The sequence below is a fragment of the Excalfactoria chinensis genome, chromosome 3, assembly GCF_039878825.1.
Source record: "Excalfactoria chinensis isolate bCotChi1 chromosome 3, bCotChi1.hap2, whole genome shotgun sequence".
Taxonomy (NCBI): domain Eukaryota; kingdom Metazoa; phylum Chordata; class Aves; order Galliformes; family Phasianidae; genus Excalfactoria; species Excalfactoria chinensis.
In genome coordinates, this window is record NC_092827.1 from 80,549,911 (window position 1) to 80,566,272 (window position 16,362).

Sequence of the window (16,362 nt, forward strand, 5' to 3'; positions counted from 1 at the left end):
CCACTGAGGCTGTGGCTCACCCTCCTGCCCTCTATCTGCTCACCAAGAATGGCTCCCAGCCTGCTGGGGAAGGCATCACTGCTGAGTCCTATGAGCAGAGCAAGTTGGAGGAAACCAGTTTTCCTCTCACTGGATTCTTTTTGGTAAACATGTTGCTGTGAGTTGGCTTCCAACAGGAGCAATGTTTTCTGAGGTTAGATTTTAAAAAAGAAAACCTAGTTGTTTCATATGCTTAGTAAGAAGAAACTGGTGACATCTAATTCAGAGCATGGTCTCTTACATTTTATCACGTGTAGAGTATTTCTTTTAGCTGTCCTTGAATTGAATGCTGTTTATGATTTGTGTAAGTACATTTAATTTACTATGCAGTGCAATAAGGGCAAAATGGATTAATTTCTAGCTGAACTGGAGTATCAGCATCACATGCAGAAAAGAATGGTTTTGCTTAATACTAAGCTGTGATAAAAATATATAATCATTGCAATAAGATTAGGGTGAAAAAGTTACTTTTTGCATTTTTATACTCTGCAGAGGGTGAAACTTTTAAAGCAGGTCTGAATTTAAAAAAATGGTGTGAGTTATGTATATCTACGTGTTATTTATGAAGTTCTTGTGAGTTAGCTTCCACTGGATTTCATGACAAAATGTCATTTTACAGTTTCTCCTTTACTGTGGCCACAGTTGACGTAATTAAACTGCATAAATCACAGTGGTGCTGGTGGTGTTGTGAGCCTTTAAGACCTTCAGGGGAAATGCAGACTTAGTGCTTGTGAAATAGTGATTCTGGTTCTCTGGGTCTGATGGAACTCAAATCTGGCTCCCTCCACTGTGAGGTGTTAGTAACTTGAAACTTCTATTTGTATTGTGCAGGAGAATGTTTCAACTTGATCAGGACTCTGAACACATCTGCCTTTAGGTAACTTTGGAAAAAAGTTTTCAAATATGTATTTCAGAAGCATGTGGGATTAGTGGTATTTAGAATTAGGTTGTCCTCAGTTTTTAGGGGGGAAATAAATTGAAGGTAGGTGGTAATTGGACCATTAATGTTAAAATCTGCATTTTGACAGAATTAGAAGCCGAATTAGTTGAATTTGTATTTGTGCTCAGGCTTGGCAGCATATCCTTCCTCTGGGGGTAGATATTTGGTGTTTGTTGCCTTGTGCTTCTCCATCTGGCACTAATGGTGGAGGAGGAGTTTTTTACACTATCTCTGCAGTGCGTGTAGTTAGTGCTACCAGTCTTGAAACAGCCTTGCCAGGAAAAGCCTTGGCATGACCCAGCATGGATTGTGGCACACTGTGATGGTTTTGAGCAATGGCAGCTTCATGTTCTCCTGGCTGATGGCTGCTGAGGCAGCGATCACCCGACCTGTGGTGCAAGGGCAGGCCAAGGAAGAGACTTGGCTCTGCTACCATCCACACTAGCCAGCAGAATGAGCAAGTGCCCAAGGGCAGGAGGTGCTTGGCTGCATCGCAGGGTGCTGCATGTTCCATACTGGCATATGTTCTCTGTAACCCCCTTCAGAAGCTGCCTGCTGCAGCCTCTGGCTCTACACTGCCATCAAGTCTCTCAGATGAACGCTCATTCTCATCTGGAAAATTACTGTTGTGATATTGTATTTTCTTCTTCTGCACCCATAATATCCAAGTTGTTTTTAAATAACAGATTGTCAGTTATCATCTGCAAGAGTCTTTACACTCAAAATTATGTGGGCTTTTTACTGCAAGGATCAGAAGTGTGAATATTTCTATTTAATTCATTTCCGAACACTTTCCAAAGAATTATAGGTTTTGTTTCTTGTTTATAGAATCTGAGGAAGCTAGGATTTTTCCAGTGCAGTGCTGTTTACTTTCTAAAGCTCCACTTCTTTGTTGGGCTACACCAGCTTTCCTGAAATCTAAAGGATCACTGCAAGGCCTTGTTTCTTCATTGCTTGTTTATCTTGTTGAATCCAGACATAGGACTCCAACAACTGAGCCATGGCACTCTGAGTCCATGTGTGTAGCCTATGTGATGTTGTACTTGTAAACTCTGGTGTTTACAAGTCTGGTGTTTCTAGGAGTGGGTTCAGATCAGTCTCTTCTGACAGAATGCTGTCCCTAAGACCCTTCCATGAAGTTCCAGTCTGCCTTTGCTATTGTTGTCCAGATACGAATGGGGAGGAAAGTTTTGAAGCAATTTGTTCTCATTTTCAAGTGATGTGTGTGATTCAGTGGGAGAAGGGCAACGTCAGCACTGTGGTTTTTATGTGATTCTGTTCTGTGGCTTTGAATTTTTTTTTCTAGAACTTTGCCTTGGGGCTTTTTTTTTCTTTTTTTTTTCTTTTCTTTTTTTTTTTTTTCTGATTATGAGCTTCCTAGTGTGAATTTATTTTCTCAGAGAATACAACATATTTGTATTTAAAAAGGATATGATTTTCATTGGTATGTTTGTTTAGAGTTGTGTATTTGTCACCTACAAGTCCTCCTGTGTTTCTAAGAATTTTTTTTTTCCCCTTAATTATGGACCTCAAAGAAGGTTAATAATTAAAACAATGTAGTTCCGTGATTTCTTTCAATGAAATATTTTTAGCTGGACTCTTAATAGAGTCATGTTAATGTATTAATTTAACTCTGCGCTGTTTTAGAGATATTTTTATTGCTAGAATTGCAGGTGGTTAACTACGTGGATACTGAGGAATATGAGTAGACAAACACTTTGCAAATAGTGGTGTAAAAAATAGGCCATAAAATAATTATGCTGTGTTATTATGATTCAGATATAAGAATATAGCTTTTCAATAACAAGAAAAAGTGTTTTATCCTATGCTTTCATGTATGGATAACTAAATAGAAAAATGACTCGGTCGTTTCATTTTTTTTTTTTACTCTGTTTATTTCCAGTTTAAAAGTAATTAGTTAGAAATGAAGCATAAGGAATTTCAGTGTAGAAGAAGAAATTTTTTTTTAAGTGTTTAACTGGATGAAAAATGTGTTTTAAATGAAGTGGTCTTTCAGCATATGTTTATGCCAGTTCTAGTGATACTGCTCATGGAAAGTCTCCAGTGTGGATCTGTCACAACCTGAGGGAACAAATTATTCCCTCTTTATAAGGAGGGGAAAAAAAAGAAAGGGGGAAAAAAAGCAGGGAGACTGGGGGTGGGTGGAAACAAGTATAGCACTGCCTAACTGAACTTTAATTTTACTAATTTCAGTTGTTTGTTTGTTTTTCTTTTTTAATTGAGTCGGCTTTTTTTCTTTAGGTTGAGTTTTACTAAAGGCATCTATTTTTTCATGAATTAATTCAGAATTTGTTTCATATTTGTGGGTGTCTGGGGGTTCTTGTTTTGTTTTTCCACTGAGGTTGATAACGTGAGGCTTTGTATTGAAAAATAAGAAGGTATCCCTGTTTTAAGTGGTCAAGCGATAGACAACAGCAGCTCACTTTTATCTGGAGACACATTTGATTCAGATTCACATCTCTTACTGTAGATGCCCAACGGTGCATATGTTATCAGTAAAATAATAATATTTAACTCCATTGACAGTGAGGAGTACTGGAGAAGACATGATAGAACCCTAGAGGCCCAAGAGGAGAAAAATGTATAATTTAATAAACAAAGCATTGAATCTACTTATGTTGCTCTGCAGACACTTAGGTCTTATTACCTTTAAATCTATGGTTGAGGAAAGTGATTGTTAGCAAAGATTAATTTTAAACAGAACATCTTGCTTTTTGAAGGATGTTAAGAAGCTTTTTCTAATTACAGGCAAATTGTATCGTTTTTGAACTATCAGAATATTTTTTCTGAATTTTACACGAGAAAAAGATGCCTTCTGAAGAATCTGAGTAACCTCTTTTGTGTCTGTTTCTCTTGACTTTCTTATCTGCTGTGATATTTTCTGTATTATAACGCTGTTATTCCTTTTACAGGTATGTAATAATAGATTTTGCTGGGAGCACTAACCTAGCACTTTAGTTTACAGTCTTCCATACAGTGAAGAAAATTATTCCCTTGATGGACATAGTAGAACACTTTTTTTATCCATGTCAGTTTTGAATTGGAATAAACGAAAGTGTAAAAGCGAACTTTTTTTTACAGCATTAAAAAAAAAAAAGGAAAAGAAAAGAAAGAAAAATGGGGACTTCAAACATTGTAAGAACATTGTGATGATTAAGTTTGCAGAAATTACTTCTGAGGCAGCAGTATATAATTTTAACAAGGTCTTCTTAAAGTGACATTTACTCTATGTAACATTTGTCTCAAGAATGTTGAGTTAGAGAATAAACATGGGAGGCATATCTGCTGTGAGCTGGAGCCGACAGTTTTCTAGGTGAATTCCAAATCGAAGAAAAGTAAGAAAACACATAGCTGCTAGAAAAATGTAATAGTTACTCTTTTTTTCCTTGTGATATTATACATCAAAATGCTTTCTTGCCAGCAATCATTCTTAATTTATTCCAAGTTTCACTGTGTGGAAAACCTGGGTACCTCAGAGCTCAGTGTGCTGTGCCAGGGAGTGCCTGTAATTTGGAAATATTTAAGATAATAACTGTCAGATACAGCCTCGTTCTTAATAGGGTTGGGGAGGGGAGCAGTGGGAGAAGAGTGTTTACCTCACAGTGAGCAGTCAGTACAGTATTGCGGGGGCCCTTGCAGGAGGAGCACAGGCAGTGCAAACCATGAAGCTTCCTCTTGTCAGTCTGCACCTAGGAGAGGGTAACTTGCTAAGGAGTCATAAAAGTACTAAGATCAGAGATATCATAAGGGAAAGTGAATAGAATAGTGACAGAATCAAAGATGCTGCTCAGAATTCTGTGTCAATCCAGGTACCGGTTTCACCAGAACTTGTACTGGGCTTCCTCTAAAGGACTTTCAATGAGTGATGAAGAGAATGGGAGTTGATAGTGGTACAAGCCCTCCAAGACATTTTTTCCATATGCTATGGTCTTGTCTCCCATCTGGGTAGAGAGTTAACATCACCTGAAGTTCCAGCCTTCCACCTGGGTTAATAGGACATTTGTCTCAACACTTACCTCCCTGTTGGCCCTTTTCCAAGTGAAAATGTTTCCTGACGTTAAGTGTAGCAACCAAGTAGCATGTCGTCTTGTAGCCTTCCTAGATAATTTCCAACAGGCAGCGTATAACCCTTCTTGATACACCTTGTATAGGACTAAGTTAGTGCGCTCTGTAGAGTCTCTGGCAAATGACCAACCCAGAGAAACTGATGGACCTTCCTTCAGAGATCATCTGTGTCTTGAATGTCTGGTGTCCTGTAATCCTATCCTGTGGATAGGATAGTGTGTGCATGCAGCAGAGATACATTATAATTTAAGAAATCAAGTAGACAGTTTTTCCAAGTAGAAAGCACTGATGATATCACAAAATATAAATAGCACTTAGTTTATAGTTATTGGCAGTAATGAATTTTTAAATTAAATAATTCACCCTTTTGTTTGTTCCCTTAGACTGTAGTTCTTGGTGAATTTTATAATGCTGCAACTTGAATATTTCTCCATTAGTATGTAACGGATGCATTCCAGGATTTGCACCATTTGCTGTCTCTCTGAGCAGTCAGGCTGGCTCCTACATCTGCAGGATCCTGCTCTGCTGCAGACAGGCTGCGTGACCCACCAGCTTTACTTGCATGCTGCTGCAGGGTTTTCCGCTCAGCTGAGCCGATCTGGGGCTGCTGGCAGGGCAGTGCTGGCAGTGGGCTCCTTCTCGGCGCCTCAAGCACCCTCTGGGCTTCTGCAGACCCTCGCCCAGCTGGGCTTGCAGGACCTGAGAGAGGCAAAGGATGAAAAGGCTTGTTCGGCTCTTTGGTTTGGGATGGTTTTGCTAGGATTTGTGAGGAGCGATGTAATCTTCTTTGTTGGAGAATCTGGGCCATATTGTTCTAAAAGTCTATGAACATATCTAACACAAGCATATTGCGTGACTTCTATTCGAAGTCATACCTACGTACATCAGTTTTTTTTTTTGGCTCCCTTGTTCCCACTCCAGTCCCGGAGGGTAGAAAGAAGTTAGGTAAAATCCTCGGGGTTTGTTCCGCTGAGGACATTGGGATAATTGGGTTGTGTAAAACTGAATGAGCTTTGGCAGGAGTGGTTTTGAAATTATCAGGTGTATTTATAAGGAACAATCAGGTCTCAAGTCTGTTTTAATTTTTAATTGGAGTTTCATTTCCCCTATCAATCCTGAAGCCTTTTTTACTGCCTTTCCTTTGTTCTCATCTTGATGTTAATTGGCTATAAGTAGGAAAGATTTTTAAGAGATATGAAAATATTTACTGTTTATTATTCTAGATTGACTTAAATGCTGTCATACTGTAATCACAGGAAAGGTGCTTTTTTCAATTCAACTTTTCCTCTTGCATTAAGGTAGTGTAGCATTCTATAATATCTGCACTGCAATGATTCTTTTCCATTGCTACAACAGGGAGAGGAGCTGTAGTGGATTCTGTCTCTTGTACTACAGTGTCTATAGGAAAAGTAAATGGCTCAACTGCTTTTTAGTTGGATGATTAACTTTGGAAGTAGATTTTGAACACGTAGTTCAGATTTTAAAGTTCTCTGCAGGAGCAGAAGGATGCTTCCAGTCCAGCTGCTTTATGAGCAATGACAGGACCTGTTTTCTGAAACTGTCAATAGAAACGGTGGGGGCAGTCACAGGTAGCTGTCACTTTCAGTCTCTAGATGTGCCACACTAGGTCGCTCACTTTTCACTACGGGCATGGGACGTGTATTTCTTCTGGGGATGAATCCTTAGCACCAGTTTTGTTCTGATAACAGCATCTGGCACTAGATTGATTTAACAGGCTATGAGGTTTGCTCTTTTCAGATATGCGCTTGTACGGCAGCTTCTGTACAGCTCTGACATGGCCACACGCTGCTGTTGTTTTTTCTGCCTCCTAGCACCACGTGTGAAGCTAAAGCTCTTTGACACCTGCCATTTGGACCCTTTTCTTACTGAAAAATGTCATCGTTTTCAGACAAGATGAAGACAGATATCTGATCATTCTTCCCTTCACAGAGATGTGCAGAGGGCATGGTTTGTAGACAAATGAATTAAGGGTTGCAGGCCATAACTATACAGTTAATTTTATTAGTTTAGTACGCTAAGTAGTTTCTGTTTGATTTAGGGGCTCACGGAATTACAGCTAATATGGAAAAAAATAAAGCATGATAACTCTTTGTTACATCTTGTAGGGATTCTAAAACCCATTTTATTCCACCAGTAAAGCATAGTAATTGTTCTACTCTTTTAACTCAAGAAATTTCTCATTAGTGGATTTTGGAGACAGACAGGAATGATGGTAGATAAAGATCAGGATAAGAAAATTCTGAACTCTTCTAGTCAGTGAAATGTTTCATATAAGTCAGTTTCTCTGCATTCATCTAAATCAGAAAGCTAACAGTGGGATGGCATATTCTAAAGTCATAACTATTTTAAAGAAGAAGCTTTTAAATCCTATGCCACAATTGCTTCACTCATATAATTGAAACCTGTTTTGTGTTTGTGAAGCGGCAATTGCATTGTATGTCTCAGTGTAGTCATTCTTTTGTTTGAAATAGCTTTTTATTTTTTAGTACATGCAGAATATAGAAAATCAACTTGCTGTCCTCTTCTCCAATCCTAAGCAGTAAAGTGTAAAATGGGATTTGATAATCCTAATATTTTCTAGCTTACAAGGAATTAGGTAAAACTTGAAGATAATGATTTCAGTAACTGCATTTCTGAATATACCATCTTTCCAGTATTTGTCACACATTTCACTTGTTCTTTGAGATCTGACTGTTGCTCTGCAGCTGGACTGTGTAATTAAACTGGCTTTGATTTCTTATAGTCCTTTTAACTTCACTTAAAACAAGAACTTATTGTTGTGTTCAATAGGTTCTAAAAATCTAAACTGTCTACTAAGAATGCCATTGACGTGCCTGGTGCTAAATACCACATACGAACAGGAGAAAAATTGGTCATGTTAACCTTGATATGGTGATGGCTGCCTTGAAATTCTGGCACTTCAGAAGCTGGTCTGTCAGCTGATTATTGCCCCTGCTGTAGGTCAGAAAGCTTTTGGAAAAGTAGGGTTTGTGACTGAAAGACATACCATTGTGCTGTATTTGAATTTGCTGCATGGCTATCTTGATTTGAAACAGTTTAATTTTTACTCCAAGAAGGTTGAGTTTGTCAGATTGAATTTGCTTTCTTCTTTGCATGCTGCAGTTTCTGGTGAACTTGGCAAAAGACGGAGTAAGTTCTTTCCCTTTGGATAGAAACATATGTAGACTTGTTTTGTTGTAGTTAGTTTGGAAGACTGAGCAGTTTCATCTTTCATATTGTCAATGGGAATTTAAAAATGTGGCTGAGCAACAATGTGGGATCTGTATCACTCTCTATCACACATAACCTGATGGGCTGTGTGAAGGCACCTTGTGCACTTGGGAGCTCCTTGGTGGGACCTCTTCTTTAAAACTTGTCTTTTCTCTCCCCTAAGCTGATTGATCGGCAGTCTCTGTGAGCTCTTCAAACACTGTAATACTTTATGCCCAGAGCATTCAAGACTCGGCTGAATGTAAATCTGGGCAGCCTGGTTTGGTGGTTGATGACAGCAGGGGTTTTGAAACTAGATGATCATTGCGGTCCTTTTTAACCCAGGCCATTTTATGGTTCTGTGACTGATTTTGCATAGTGGGCTTCTGTATAAATGAAGTGTAGTATTCTTTTCTAGCAGATGTTTGATTCTTGTATTTCTTCCTGCCCTGTTTAATACTTAAATCAGTTATTTGAAGAAGTAACACAATAATCTTTTGACCCTTCTGCCCTCAAACTGAGCCTCTTGTTTTGTCGACACAGGTTTATGAGGAATAGATTTTTTAGATAAAATGTTTAAAGTTTTGTTAGGTTAGTTAACCACAGTCATAGTTAGACTTCGATTGTGAGCAGTTGTATTTTGATGCAGATAATCTTCTTATAAGCAAACGAGAAAACTTGCACCCATTTTGACGTCAGTGTATTCTTTACTTTTAGATTGACTACAACATTCTTCCATATAGTAACGCTGGTCACTTCTTGGTGACGTGTCCATTTCTTGAAATGTTATTTTAAAAGCTTTTAGTTGTAAATCAGGCTTTTGGAGATTGTGGAAAGTTGTTTGGAGTTACTTTTCTGTTTGCTATTAATCTGGCATTGCATTTGATTGTGAGGAATTGACTTCAACTTAATATAATAGTCCATAATATTGATAAAGTTAATGAAAATGTCAGGAAGGCGTATATATCTTTAACTCAAGAAACCTCTGGACTGGTGTGTGTGTGTTTGTGTGTGTGTGAGGATGTGTGTATGTATTTCCTTACACATACCTTAGATTTTTTTTTTCACAGTTTTTAAAGGATTTTCATTAAAAACTTAGCAGAAAGTTCCCAAGTTTATTTAACAAAATGCATTTTAAAAGTCCTGTTATACACATGTACGTGGAATTGCAAGACGTAACTATTAATGCATTCGTTTAATTAATGCATTTGTATTCTTTATTGTTATGCATTTTTGGTAGGTATTTAATACTTTGGACATTTTTACTTTAGCTGTTAGATTTTTATTTTTTTTTTTAAGAGAAATTGTGAACGGTTCTCTGTATCAACTGTATAATTCTTATTTAGGCTGAGCGAGAAGATAATTTGTTCTAGTGAGTTAGAAGGCATACCTAAAGCATTTGGAATACAACTAGCGTGGTTTCTGGCATAAAGCTGAGGGACCACCAGGTGGTGCTAGTGGAATACACTTTACCTTGCGTTAGTGATATATGAAATGTCTGAAATTGAACATAAATGAGACCAGCACGATACGCAAAACATTTACTTTCTATTTAACAAAACTACTTGATCGTGGCCAAATTGAAATATTGTGTAGCAGCTTTATTATTGACTCTTTTTATTAAAAATAATTGTAATGAATTGCATTATAGGTGGAGGAGACCACCTTTTTTCTTTTTCTTTTTTTCTTTTAAAGAGAGCTCTACGAAACTTGCCCATTAGTGCATCATGAGCTTAGCCTTTTATGATCACTTATTCTTCTGCCGCACGATAACTTTCAGTAGCAAAACAACTTTTGTTAATATTGTTTTAACTGCTGTTATTTTGCTTGTTAGAAGAAATTAGTATTATTATTGTTAATTTTCCTTGGAAAGGGGACATAGTTTTTCATTAGATTATTTGGCTTGGGAAAGAAAAAAAAAAATATATATATATATATATGCTTATTTTTTGATACATATTTACCTACAGACTTTAGGTGCCATTTTTAACAAATTCTCACTGTGGGATCCTGAGTGCTTCTGGCTCTTGTTAAATTGCATCCTTTAAATAAGGGAGAAAAAAAAAATGAAAAGGAATTTGTGTGTGAAAAACTGTGTGGAGCACATTAAATTTATGTGGCCCACTAATTTGAGCAGGTTTGGTTTTGGCTTAATGTGCTCTGACATTAAAAATACATGTTCTTTGAAAGCAGAGTGTTTTGCAGCATTAAATTACTGTAAAATTTTCCTAGATGGAACTGAATTATTAAATAAATAAGAACAAAAACACTCCCCCGGATTATCTCAGCACCAAAGTGGCACTCCCATCCTGTCAAAAAATAAAATCCACGAAAACTGCAAATGTGAATCCCCGTACCTGTTTTGTTTGTGATCCTGTATTGTGACCAAGCTCCACGCTCAAGTGCTGTGTGTGCCAGTGTCGCATTAGCAACCACCTCGCTGTAGCTAAAAACAGTGAGTAAAACCTCTCAGCAGCCGCTAATACGTCTGTAGGATCTTGCTTTGCTATGGTTGCATGACCCAGAGAATGGTTCCTTTGGCATTTGTGGCCCTATGCATTTACTGTGGGTAACAACTTTGGTGTATGTAACATCTGCATTTTGCTGTCCTTGGGCAGCAGTGCGGGACTGTTCCTCCTTCTATTTCAAATCTGCTCCACCGAATAGTTTGTGGAATAGCTGTGTGCATATACAAAGCCATTTCAGAGTAGCTGTCAAATATCCTACATACGCGTCTTCTGAAAGTGTTTTTTGTATGTTGTTTTCCTGCTTGAGATATTTTTGTTTGTTTGTTTTTTTTCCCTTGGCTTTCCCCTTTCATTTCCACCCACCCCTTTGCCCAGTGAATAAATTTTCTTGCACTTGAGAAGAGGAAATGTGCTCTTTTCGACTGTTTTTCTCTCCCATCCTGAACTCTAATTTTATTTACTTATTGTAGTAAGGAGCTCTTGTTCTACCTACTTCAAAATTTGGCACAGCAATTTCCTTTTACTACTGCGGAATCTGAGCATTACCACGTTCCTCATTTCTGAACATTGTTTATGCAGCGTTAATGAGAATCAATAAAATGTGAAGTGTCCTAAAGTCCCCATTCAGATCTTTCAAGATGTTGGTTTTTTACAACAATACAAAATACTGAGAGGTATCAGGCAGTATTCTGTGCAGTAATATAATTTATGGTACAGCATTGTGTAACCAATAATAATTATTATTTTTTAAAAGTGTGAAAAATAATGAATGTGAGTCGCAATTTTTTATCAGAATGCAGTACCAGTAGAAAAGACACTAAATTTAGAAGTTTCTTGAGAGGTTAAATTTTGGACCTGTTGGAATAAAAAGATTGAAGAGAGGTTAGTTAAAGCTGTTGGAAGTATGTGCTAATGTGTGTGGGTTTTTGGAAGCAATTTCTCTTTTACGAAGAAAGGGAGAACTCGCCAGATGCTGCCTTTATAATGTGTGAACAGGTTAAGAAATACATTCCATTGCGTTGTTCTTTAAACTACCAGTTTCTCAGGAAAATCAGTTTATGGCTTCTGTCAACATCTTCATTTTTCAGCAGTTGTGTTTTTGTGATCTGTGACTGTGTTCTGCGGCTAGTTTTGCTGGTGGCTGTCAGTTCTTTCTGTTTGAGAACTGTGTTCTGAACAGCATCTGTATTGTAGTTATGATCCAAGCGCTGAATCTTCTTAGAAGAAACAGTTTTGTTTCTGTTTGCTGTGTCCAGCCCGCTGCCCAGCGGGTTCAGGCAGATTTTTGCTCTGTTAAACCAGTTGTTCGGGAGGTTCTGAAATTACAGGAATGCCAAAGAGCACAGGATTTTATTCTGTGTTTTTTGAATGATCCAATCTGTTCGACATGTTGAATGTTTTTTGAGATTCCAGTAACTACAAAATCAGACGTGTTGGCAAAAAAAATCCAGCTTTGATTGAATAGCAAATAATGCAGCATTCCAGTATGTAACAACAGTAAAAACGTATAGCATTTTTGTCTTTGCATTTTATATTTTTAAAGTTTAATGTGCTTGTAACACTGATGGGAATGTGTCTCATCTCATTACTATTCTCCAGTTTTTTTTCTAAAGGAAGAGGTTTCTAAGTTTCGGTTTCTTTATTGTAGATTTGATGTACTAAATGTTCTTTAAAGAAAAGTTTATAGTCTCATTTAAATGAAACACTATAAAGCAAAGTTATGAATTTACTGAAAGGTCGGCTGCTTAAGGGTTGAGGTTTCCCTCCTTCTGGCAATGATAAAGTTCTTATAATGGGTGGAATAATAAAAGTAAAAACAGTTCTGAACCTGATAGTAACTCAGTGTAGAAGTTGTACTGTGTCTTAATTATAAACCTGAAATTCGAGTTCTGTTGAAGTTATGTGGAGTTATATGCTGTTTATTCAGTGGTGTCAAAATTTCCCTACTACAAATAAGCTTCGACTGTGAATATTTCAGCACAGTTTTCTCTTGAATGGAACTGAGCACTCCAGGGTTTTTTAATTGCATGCTGTGATTTGAATTGCTGAGTTTATCATTCCTGAATGAGCTTGAGGTGTGCTGCAGATACACTAACTGTAGCTGAGGTTGCCTTTTGGTCTGTAATTTTCTTTTGGGATGACAGTGAGAGGAGCGGGCAGAAGACGGAATTAAATGCTCGCTGAGGAGCAAACTGCAGTTCAGCAACTCATGTCTGTGCAGTGGTGAGGCTTTGTCCTGAGCATGTCAGGCAGTTAATAGTAGACGAGGTGTGCACGTACGTGACTTGGGTTCACACGTTTTATGAACAGATATTAAACTTCCCATCCTAGGTTTTTTTAATGAAATTATCAGGTGGGTTTTTGTTTTCTTGTTCTGTCTCTGAAAGTCTGTTTGTCTGCCGACTTCTGGTAACACTTGTTTACTGTGTGCATTTTCTGTGTTATGAAAGTACTATAGATGTTTCTATTTATAATAGAAAACTGAAAAATACTGAATGTTGTGGTTTAGGGATGGGTGTTTTGGCTTAAATAGCGATATTTTTCTTTGCACTATCTTACTTTTATAAATATTCAGTTCACTCAAAAATTTTTAAAACTGTGAGGCTTTAAGAAAAAATATATTGATTTGTTAAATTAGGTCAATGGTAGATCTTTCAGGTGTGTTGTTTTCAGCTGCATGTTGTTTGATTATTTACTGTATTATTTTGCAGCATTGTCAGTGAAGCAGGAGCATCTATCTACAGCGTGAGTCCAGAAGCATCCAAGGAAATGCCAGACCTCGACCCTAACTTAAGAAGTGCAGGTATTGTGCCTGTTTTGGTTTGATGCTCAATTCTCAGACTGCACTGCTTGTAATATAATGTTTAATAACAAACAATGACATGTTTATTTAAAAAACAAACAAACAAACAAAAACTGCTTTGTTTTGAACTTTAGTTCTTAAATCACTTCACATGTCAAATCCTAGGTGTTCAAATCAGTGACGCCATTGTCTACCAAGACCTGTAATGTTAAGGCACCTTTGGTTGTATTCCCATACCAGGATGGTAAACAAGAATTTTGAGGAATTAAATATAGATGATGGATTACATAAACTTTCACATGTTCATGCCCACAAAAGCAAGTCCTCTCTGTTCTTTTTTCCTTGTAGGTAAACAAGTATCCATGACAATAATTAAACATGGTATGGCCTAGAAAAACTTGATAGTAGAGAACAGATACTTGAAAGATTTTGTCATCCTGAAGGATGATTGTGTCTATTTCTTTGCCTTTGTTGTGACCACTTTCCAGAGCTTCAGATAGAGGAATATAATAAGCAAGAAATACTATTTAGTTCATATTTTTAAACCATTCAGCACAAATATTACTCAGGTATCATGCAGTATAATTTCGTAGAAATACACAAGTGTCAGTGTTATTGTTTTCAGATTTTTATTAACGAGTGGTCTTCAAAGATAAAATTCATAGCAACTTCACCACTGTCTGAACTACTCATGGAGTTGTGGATTGGGAAACATGTAAGGTTATTTTGTATTACTTCACATGTATATTTTTGTTCATGTTTCTTCTTGTGCTTGTTTTTATCAATTCTAGCTTTCTCGTTTCTTGCTTTTCCTACAATTTGCTGTCGTACTCCATCCAAGAAAGCACACTTATATGCAGTAGCTATCTTAGATAAATCTCCAAATGATTACTTTCTTGTTAATCTTTCTTTAGCAAGCTTCTGGCCTGGAAATTCTTAGGAATGCATCAAAATTGGTCATCAGAAAACAGTTTTGAAATTATGTGGTATCTGAGGGTAAAACTTTCCAGGATTTCCCATGTTCCTCTTTCCTCTCATTTCCACAAAAGGGAAAAGGGAATTTGTGTTAATTCAGTGTTTTAAGAGAAAGCTTTTGTGAGGATTTTGTTTTTAACCTCTGCATCAGCCCTTCCCTTCCCAAGACAGACCTCTAGCCTCTTTTTGCTTGACTCATTTCTTCCCGACTGCAAACTGGTTCCACCCTCAGCAATTTGTCCCTGGGCCAAAGAGATTTTCCTTGTGTCATGGTATGACCTGAGCAAACATTAGGCATGTGACATTTATGTGTTTGTGACAGATGCCACTAAGTTTCCCATGGGCTGAAGTTTTTTCTGTTGTGGGTATATCAAATGTGGTATTAGAGTCGATGTAAATGAATAGAGAAACACCAAGAGGGGGAAGTCTAATTATTAATAGTTTACCAAATATAGCCAGTTTTCTTTTTTACTGAAGTTAGTTTCTGAAACGTTCAAACACTTTTATTTTGTGTTGCGAGGCAAAAAACAGTAAATGGAAATCAAATTCGTAATACATGATTGATTTCAGTATTAATTATCTAGAATTCATCATTTCTCCATTATTGCTATGAGGTTGCTTCAGGCATAACTTGAACATTATTGCATCTAGTTTGAAAAGAATCAACTCTTTTAATCTGCCCCAGCAGTATCACGGAGTGGATATGAACTGAAATAGGATAGTGTAGAAAGGGAAAAATAATTGCTTAGTTCCGTGGATGTCAGCTTGTACAGAAGTGACACTGAGAAGTGTATTTATTACAGTAGAATCTTTCTAGATGTTTTAGACTTCAGACATTTTTCAAGATGTCTTTTGGTGTCAATTTGTAATTAGCTGAACTAAAGTGGTAGATGCCTTTTTTTCCATTTTTTTTAGCTAAACAGAAAAGTGTGACATTAAGGGGAAATAGAAACTGCTGTTGTCTTTCTTTGCAAACATTTTTAATAGCTTTTACTTTTGTACTTTTGATTTTCCTTTGTTTAATTTGCAACAAATTGAAAAGTGATGTGGTGTCAAAGATGACTTGTTTTTCTTTTTAATTGTGTTACATCATGTCAAGTTCTGTGCTTACATGATAGTATGTAATACATTAAAAGAAGCTGACAGCCGCATGATGAAGTGTGACATTTATAGTTAAAATAAAAAGTACAACTGATGTGAGATATCTGTGATCTTAACGCAGTTTGCCACTTTAACATTTCTCTCAATGCAAACTTCAGGTGTTTTTTAGTTACACAAGTAGGCTTGCATTTGTCAGGTACGTGAGTATAAAATATTAAGCACGCAACATTAGAACATTCAAATATTGTGAAATCTGACATATTTGCGGTGATGTTTAGCAACTGTAATAAATCCCATATATTATTCCGTATTTCATATATTCACAGATAGAAGACATAAATCCTACTTTTGAATAAGTAAATCCATGTATTATCCTAGTAACTTCTTGGCTAAGCATGTAGTGGGGAAAAAAATATCTATTGGGAGTGCTAATTGGATATATTAGTTAAGCCAAGAATTCTACTGGTTATTTATATTCTTTGAGCTGCCTTTGAAGGTCATGGAATGAGTGGGTTTGTAATAGGTAGGAAAGGTAAACTGATTATACACGCTTAAACTACAGTGGAACTTCTTTGTAGACATTCATACAGTGCTTTTTAACACTGCTGCACTTAGTTGAAAGAAAAAAATGCTCACTCCATAAGAAATTTGCTTGTATCCATGTTGCAATCAATGGAGTAGGATTTGTCCAGTTTTAGGATTGTCATCCACAGGTGGGT

The 16,362-nt window shown here is 37.0% G+C and overlaps 1 protein-coding gene across 5 annotated transcripts in view; it reads left to right on the forward strand.

Moving 5' to 3' along the window:
* Nucleotides 1-16,362, forward strand: part of SRBD1 (S1 RNA binding domain 1) — a 117,718-nt gene that overhangs the window by 44,396 nt on the left and 56,960 nt on the right. For all 5 annotated transcript variants that reach the window (XM_072332269.1, XM_072332267.1, XM_072332268.1 and 2 more), the window contains one exon: nucleotides 13,476-13,567. In XM_072332269.1, the coding sequence (XP_072188370.1) occupies nucleotides 13,476-13,567 (92 nt within the window). The remainder of the gene's footprint in view (nucleotides 1-13,475; nucleotides 13,568-16,362) is intronic.